At 41.9% G+C, this 8,592-nt stretch overlaps 1 protein-coding gene across 2 annotated transcripts; it reads left to right on the top strand.

Annotated features, from left to right (window-relative positions):
- Positions 1 to 1,790: 1,790 nt before the first annotated feature.
- LOC133458416 (E3 ubiquitin-protein ligase TRIM39-like) lies at positions 1,791 to 7,407 on the top strand. 2 transcript variants are annotated; one of them, XM_061738319.1, is made up of 2 exons: positions 1,791 to 2,036; positions 4,326 to 7,407. In XM_061738319.1, exon 2 carries the CDS (start codon positions 4,335 to 4,337, stop codon positions 5,979 to 5,981), a length of 1,647 nt encoding a protein of 548 aa, XP_061594303.1. In that variant the 5' UTR covers positions 1,791 to 2,036; positions 4,326 to 4,334; the 3' UTR covers positions 5,982 to 7,407. The 2 variants fall into 2 exon arrangements, with proteins under 2 accessions (XP_061594303.1, XP_061594387.1); XM_061738403.1 differs by lacking the exon at positions 1,791 to 2,036 and adding an exon at positions 3,024 to 3,989.
- The last annotated feature ends 1,185 nt before the right edge of the window (positions 7,408 to 8,592 follow it).

The following is an 8,592-nucleotide window of genomic DNA, read 5'->3' on the forward strand; positions in this document are numbered from 1 at the left end:
TTTAGCGTGGAAACTGTTGAATCCAGTGAAGTTAGCGGGTCACTGTGATCCATGCACACGTGCTGTAACTCCGCAATGGCCTGATTACGGGAGCCAAGTTTCTGTTGCATTGGTTCAATTGCGTGCCTAAGTTCCTCTCTTACCAAGGCAATGTATGCAGCTCACGAGACAATGAGTTTTGACACAACTAACCCCCCCAACTGGTTTAACATGGCCGGAGGTGAACTAAATTGGGCCCACACTCGGGGTCTGTGATCTTCACCTTAATGGGAGCAATAATGTCCATAACATTTAATATTTTAGCATCAAAGCTAGTGACTCAGCGACTGAACCCCCGGACAGGGCAGGTGTTAGAGAGAAGACCTGGTTAAATGTCTCACTGCTGTTTTCAGTTACACACCGTTTTGAGACCACTGCTGTTGAGACATTTGTGTGAACTGAAATTGTCGTCTCAAAGAAAACACAGGAGTGATCAGACACGCCCATATCAGATACAGTAACCTTTAAACTCTATTGTGCGTGGCCTCTGTTACATGCTGAGTCAGCCCAAAGTTGTACAGTGTTACTCAGGTCTCTAGTCCCTTTGTCCTGACGGTTGTCCACATTGATCTTAAAATCACCAACAATAATTTCACGGTCAAAATGAACACAGATCACTGTTGTGTATGGTTGATAACCTGTTATAGGATATACTTAGTTACACCTCAGCCAATCAGGGAGCTGCTGTTACTATGTGGCAGTACGGAAGTGAGGTCATTGAAGCTGGAAGTAAACAGTTAAAGGCAACTCACTCTCTCTATCTCATTATTATAATATAAGGTTATAATAATGTAACAATCACAGACAGCAGTTCACTGAGGTCATCAAAAAAGTCTCCAAGTTATTTGGGGCCTGTAAACATTCAGAAACAGTTCAGAAACAGAAACAGAAACATTCAGAAACAGTTCTGGATGAGGCCTGCAGCTGTAGCGGTAGCTGTAGAGCCACGTATTAAAAAGACTGAAACCTTCCAGGAGTTAACTGCTGACATTGAAATAATTCAATGAATAAGACTGCGATGAACAGTTTCACCCCTGACTTGTTAAAATTAAATCCATTGTTTAACACATCGTTTGACCCTGTATAACGATGTTTGTCACAGTTGGATATTCATCTGCAATTTTAACAATTCTCTTCTTCAGATCATTGACCATATCCCTAGGAAAGCAGAAGACTTTATTGTTCTAATCGCACATCATTTGTAAATCATTTACAGCAGAGTCACCCACAATCAGTGTCTCGGGCTCAGCTTTTAGCTTTCCCTGTGGCCCTTTACAGTCCTGTTTCCTCCCATGTACAGGGGTAGAACTCGTCTGTCTCGTAGGAAGTGAAGGCCAGTTGGTTTCACAGATTTCAGGTTGCTCAGCCCTGCCTGTGATACGTCCTCCCTGTTTTAGGAGACAGGATTTACTCTTTGGTTTTGCACTGAGACAGTTCCAGGGAGGATTATCACTCCATGATTTGTTATAATGCACAGACTTGGCTGTGTTATCTGTGCTCCTTAGCTGTGTGTTGCTTACTCTTAGTGTCCAGAAGCTATCACATATAAGCTCACATGGAAAGAAGGAAAAAATCTGGGAAAAATCTGCATAAAATCAATTACATAAGCAAATCAAACAGAGAGCAAGCAGAGGAAGCGTCTGAACTGTAAAGTAGAATGAGGAGGAATATAGTTTTATTGTACGTACCGCCCAGTCCTGATCTGAACTTTGAACAAATTCCAGTTAATTTAAGATAAACGACAGTGTAAAGGTGAATGTTTGAACAACGAGCTGCAGCCGAAGCTTCACTCCGTCTTATTGATCACATCAACTCTGCTGTTTGACAATAATCCTGTAAATCAGAGGAAGGAACCAGAACAGAGGGAGGAAGGAGGAAAGTTCAAGCGTGACGGAGCAGAAATCCAGTCCGGAAGATTCCTGTTCGTGTCTGAAAGAAGGTCCAAGCGAGTCCATCGGGTTTTCCTCCAACAACACAGCAGAGTCTCTGAAACACTGGTGAGTCCGGCTCATCACATTTCCTGCTTCAAAAGCCTCCACCAACACGACTCTTCACTTCCACTCACACTTCATGTCAGCATCATTCAACACACTGACTCTCATCACTATGGAAGCATGCTCATTTTCCACAATTATTCTGGACAATTTCTAAGTTCCATTCAGGAGTTTTAGATGTATCAAAAGCATATCTCTTTTTTTCTGGTTAATGTCTCGGTTTTAGACATAGAACACAAATCTTTTTGATGACATTACTACCTGGACGCTGCCCAAATACAGTTTACAGTCAGAGATGGTTCAACAATCCTAAATCTATAGACGAATCCGGCGAAACCCGGAAGTCGAGCGGGCCGCCATTACTGCGGTGGCGGCTCCGCTCCTCCGCTCCAGCCCATAGACATATATACGTATGGATCTATTACTCCGCTCCCTGCCAGGCTCTCTTAATGTATTTGTATCATCGGAAAACTCCTGTCCCGTCACGTGCATTTGTTTTGATAGTGAATGAAGACGGGACGGACTGTCAAAACCACTTTTCTGTTTCACCAAGTGAACAGACGGAACGCAAAAAAAAGATGTTAAACTGCTGGAAAGGAACTGGAATTTACCTGGATACCTTAAACAAGGAAGCCAGGGAGCGGTATATGGAGAAAATAATGATTATTAACGGTTTGATCCATATGAAATCACTACTAGTGGAGCTCCGATGAGGATTTACTGCCGCAGTTCTGCACAACCCACGTCTTACTACCTTGTTTAGTGTTTGACAGCTGCTTTGGTAGATGTTTGACTCGCCATGTGTTTCAATAAATTAGTATAATAGTACAACATACAGTACATCTTTTTTATCACTCTTACTTCTCTTTTCTTTTTTTTTATGCTGAAGAGGCTCCGAGACATGAGCAATATTTTTGTTTTCCTCGTGAGATTATTTTTTTCTTCTGCAGCTACAAATAGAGTTAATATTTTTTCCTCAACAAACTAGTTTTATCTGCAGATTGGGGTTATGTATGTATGTATTCTGTATCATCCGGAGCTGAGATAGTTCTGCCCTTCAATTAGAGACCTGTAATTGCGTTTTTTTTCGTCATCGGACGCCAGGCGATCAATAAAATATTATTGGATACCTAAAATTAAACAAAACATACACAGGTAATATTTAATTGTGCAGACATGCCTCGTAAGGAGAGGAGGTGGAGAGAGCTATATTACAGTGTTTAATCATACACTCCCTTATCTCCCTATTCCTCTATTCTTTCCTGCTTATCGCTCAAACAAATCATTATTTATAAATTAACATCAGCATTAATTTAAGATACCTTCATTATTTATGGAAGGCCACTGTCTAACATCATCAATCCAGCTATAATGATGCTGTAGAGCGTCAGGTTACAATAACAGCGCTGCGGTGGCAGATTGACACCTGCCACCGCAGCAATGGCGCCGCCGCAAGATGGCGGCGCACACAAACCGGTCGCCGGATTCGTCTATAGACCCAACCCAGCTTCTGGATGATGTTTAGTTCATGCTGGCACTTTTGAATGACTAAAATACAACCAGAAACCTTCCTGATTAGATCCTGAAAACATCCATGAAGACTTGAGATTCCAGCACAAACAGATGTTGAACAGTTGAAGCTGAAGAGTTTAGTGTTTAACTACAAAAGGATGAACTGATGTGAGTTAGTAAAGAGTTTTCAGAAGGATGAAGACAACGACAGATAAAATCAGGTAAAACAGGCATCATGAAAAGTCAGGTGACAGTAATCAGGAAGAGCCGCAGAACTGGAAATACAGGAAAACTTCAACGTCAGGTGGTTGAGTGAATCAGAAGGTTTGTCAGAGCGACAGAAGAGCTGCAGCAGAGACTAAACCTGTCTGATTCTGGGTTTCTGAGTAAATTCAGACTTCAGAGTTTGTTCTCATCAACTCAGCAGAGAGTCTGGAGATACTGGTGAGTACAGAAGAAAACATTTACTGTGTTTCTGTCAGCCGGACGACAAAACTTCTTCTCTGTTTACTAAATGTTATTCTGGAAAACTCAAACTGACTCTGGTCAAAGAACATGAACGTTTAGAGGAAAATGATTCACATGAAATACTTCATTATTCTTAATAATCTAAACTTGTGTTGATGAAACGTTCCTCCTTTTACTGTCAGACAGGTGTTGTCTGTAAAGATTCATGACATTCTTTGCTCCGTCTGTTTCCTACTCTCTTGTTGTTTTTTCTCTTCTTCTTCCTCTCATTATTGCAGCTTTGATGTTTCACACTTTCTCTTTTGTTTCCAGAGATCCAACATGTCTGCTGGCAGCAACCTGAGATCTGCAGATCAGTTCCTGTGCTCCATCTGTCTGGATGTGTTCACTGATCCAGTCAGCACACCGTGTGGACACAACTTCTGTAAAACCTGCATCACTCATTTCTGGGATGATAATGTTCTCTACAAGTGTCCCATCTGTCAAAAGATGTTCAGTACAAGACCTGACCTGGAAGTCAACACCTTCATCAGAGAGATAGTTTCAGAGTTCAGACGTGAAGCTGAACAGAAATCCAGCAGCAGCAGCTCAGAGCAACAAGCTGCAGAACCAGGAGAAGTTCCCTGTGACGTCTGCACTGGAACCAGACTGAAGGCCCTGAAGTCCTGCCTGGTTTGTCTGCTGTCCTACTGTGAGACTCATCTGGAGCCTCATCTGACAATGTCAGGCCTGAAAAGACATCAGCTGGTGGAGCCTGTGGAGAACCTGGAGGACAGGATTTGTAGGAAGCACGATAAACCTCTGGAGCTGTTCTGTAAGACCGACCAGACATGTGTCTGCATGCTCTGCTCTGTTTTAGACCACAAGACTCATGAGCTTGTTCCTCTGAGAGAAGAATATGAAGGAAAGAAGGCAGAGCTGGAGAAGACAGAGGCTGAGATTCAGCAGATGATCCAGAAGAGACGACTGAAGATTCAGGAGACCAAAGAGTCTCTGAAGATCAGTAACGATGCTGCAGACAGAGAGAAAGCAGAAGGTGTTCAGGTCTTCACTGATCTGAAGGAGTCTGTTGAGAGACGTCTGAAGGAGTTCATGAAGGAGATGGAAGACAAACAGAAAACTGCAGAGAAACAGGCCGAAGACTTCATCAAAGATCTGGAACAGGAAATCTGTGAGCTGAAGAAGAGGAGCTCTGAGGTGCAGCAGCTCTCACGCTCTGAAGATCAACTCCACCTCCTCCAAAGATTCTCATCCCTGAAAGATGCTCCACCCACCAAGAACTGGACAGAGGTCAGAGTCCATCCACCTTCATATGAGGGGACTGTGGTGAGAGCTGTGGACCAGCTGGAGAAGAACCTCAGAGAAAAGATGAAGAAGCTGCTCGCTGAAGTTGAGCTGAGGAGGATCCAGCAGTTTGAAGCTGATGTGACTCTTGATCCTGATACAGCACATCGTAAACTCATCCTGTCTGAAGATGGAAAACAAGTTCAATGTGGTAATGTGGGGAAGAATCTTCCAGATAATCCAGAGAGATTCTCTACAAATCCTTGTGTTTTAGGAAAACAGAGTTTCTCTTCAGGCAGATTTTACTTTGAGGTTCAGGTTAAAGGAAAGACTGGCTGGGATGTAGGAGTGGCCAGAGAGTCGATCAACAGGAAGGGACAAATCACAGCGAGTCCTCAGAATGGTTATTGGACTGTTCGTCTAAGAAATGTAAACAATTACTCAGCTCCTAATTATTTGCCAGTCCGTCTCCATCTCAGTTCTCCTCCTGAGAAGTTGGGGGTGTTTGTGGATTATGAGGAGGGTCTGGTCTCCTTTTATGATGTAAATGCTGCAGCACTTATCTACTCCTTTACTGGCTGCTGCTTCAGGGAGAAACTCCACCTGTACTTCTGTCCTTGTGTCAATGATGGAGGTAAAAACTCTGCTCCTCTGATCATCTGTCCTGTCAATCAAACTGTCTGATCTTTGATGTCATGAGTCTTCATCAACTCTGACTGTTTATTTAAAATGATTAAAGATTCACTCTGATTGATGGAAACAAATGTTCAAGTTCCTCCAAAGTTTTTTAATCTCATTAAAGTGATTATTTTGTTTGATTGATCATATCATCGGCGTTTCTAGCTTCTTTTTAGGGGGGCTACAGCACTGAACCCTAAAAGATATGTTTTATTTTTTGTTGTACGTTTAATAAGCTAAGGAAATGTCAAAACCATATACAGTATATGGATTAAAGCACCCCATCAGCAGCACCCCATGCTACGGAAATGGTGTGTGTGTGTGTGTGTGCGTGCGTGCGTGCGTGCGTGCGTGCGTGCGTGCGTGCGTGCGTGCGTGCGTGCGTGTGTGCGTGCGTGCGTGCGCGTGTATAAACAGACAGACAGAAAGCATCATCATGGACACACGCAGATGCATATACAAAATATCCAGGTTCAGGTAGGAGTGTATGATCACATGGTGTGACTTCATTTCTCGTTGCAACCAAATATTCAATTAGAATGATGTAATATGGATCAATTTATCATTTATTAGATATAAATTATTGAATATTATATTAATTATTATATATATATTATCATATAGACTTATCATATTTGGTTGACAGTTCAAAGAAAGAGAGGAGCAGAGAGAGGACTTTATTAGTAATTTTATTATAATTTTTTATATGAATGTAAGGGGACAGAGAAGGAGCTTACAGACCACAAATAAGAATGCACCTACTTGTGCGGTGTCAAGGGTCATCCACCATGAGTTGCACTTCAATTTGATCAAGAAACCACACTCAGGGTGGTAGCCTAGTGGTAACAGAGGAGGGCTGGAGTCTGGAGGGCTCACGTTCAAGCATTGAAACTGGATTGCAATTGAGTTCAACCACTGCTGAGTCATTGTATGGCAGACTCCTAGTCTGACTGGAAACGGGTCAAATTCAGAGAATAAAATGTCCCCGTTGTGGGATTACTAAGGGAAAAAATGTATTTATGTTTAAATAACTTTTCTCACATTTATTGGTTTACTCAGTGTTTCTTCTACCCTAAATGTGTCATGCTTTTCTTTCACAAATGTGGGAATGATGGTTCAAACTTGTGTTAAAATGTACAAAACAGTGAAGTTTATTTTGCCTCGCCGGCCAGCAAACTCTGAATGCTCAACACGTCTAAAGCTCTGATCCTAGAATCACCCTGTATCATATTTTTTTTTGTTGTACTTCTACCTTTTACCTGTTTTTTGTTCTTCGCTTTTTAAAGGAAGGAGATTTTCCAGTCAAATGTAACATCACGTGATCTAAGTGTAACATCTGCAAGTGTGAATGATCAATACAATATCTGATGGTGGAAAGACTGAAAACTGCTGGATTGTTGAAGTTTTTCCTGAATAAAGCAGAACTCTGTAATCTGTGTTTGTCTCTGATATTACAGTTTTGGTTTTGAAAAGCTCAATTTTAAGTTGCTTTTAAAGTCAGCGAGTGTTGGTTTGATTTACCAAATGTAATCAGCTTACAATGCTGATTGATTCTGTTAGAAATTTGGTCTTGTAGGGGTTAAAACTTGTATAAATATCAACTCTTTTGACTTTCTTTCCACCTTAATATAATATTTGCAGAGTCATTGTGATGGTACATCAACTTCCAACAGGTTTCAAATCAAATCAAATCAAACTTTATTTATATAGCACTTCTCATACACATAATGCAACACAAAGTGCTTAACATAAAACAAATAAACATAAAACTTATTAATGCCCGCCCCCCCTCCCCGCAGACACAAGCACACTCCAATTGACTTAGGTTATACACACAGACACACACACAGACCCACGGTGCAGACATGGCTAGGCACAGAGGATCTAGGTGAGGAAACGGTAACGGGGAGCCGTCCACGCCAGGAGGTCTCATAGCCCGCAGCTACAAGGGGGGGGGCCCTCAGAGACCATCCCGGCCCGGACGGATAGAGGAGTCCACACCACAGCAGTGAAGCCGTGGTGCAGAGCTCCACAACCATCCAGGCCAGAACCACCCCCAGGACGACCCCCTGCAGGCCAGAGTCACTCCCAGCATGGAGGCTCCCCATGAGGAAACACTGGAGATAAAAGCTACAAGAAAGCAGGATAAAATACACTAAAGGAGTTTAAAAAGTATAACATAACATAAAATCCTAAAAGTATGTCTAAAAAGTAAGACATTAAAAACTAAAATAATAAGACAGTAGAATGTATAAAATAGACCATAAATAACGACTAAAATATTTAGATAAAACATGAGATTAAACAAAAATAAAATATGATAAAAAGAAATGGATAAACTAAATATAAAACAGAGCAGTAAGATCCAATAAAAATAAGGGGGAGCATAAGAAATGTAAAAGAGTTAAATGAGTCAGTTAAAAGCCTGATTAAAGAGATGGGTCTTCAGCCTCTTTTTAAAAACATCAACAGTCTCTGCGGCCCTGAGGTTCTCCGGGAGGCTGTTCCACAATCGGGGACCATAAAAACTGAATGCCGCCTCCCTGTGTGTCCTGGTTCTAACTTTTGGTATGGTTAAAAGGCCAGCACCGGAGGACCTCAGGGTCCGTGAGGGTCG

The sequence above is a fragment of the Cololabis saira genome, chromosome 1 (genome assembly GCF_033807715.1).
Source record: "Cololabis saira isolate AMF1-May2022 chromosome 1, fColSai1.1, whole genome shotgun sequence".
NCBI classification, from domain to species: domain Eukaryota; kingdom Metazoa; phylum Chordata; class Actinopteri; order Beloniformes; family Belonidae; genus Cololabis; species Cololabis saira.

Coding starts and splice junctions, on each gene's coding strand:
- LOC133458416 (XM_061738319.1), top strand. CDS start 4,335: ATGTCTGCTGGCAGCAACCTGAGATCTGCAGATCAGTTCCTGTGCTCC.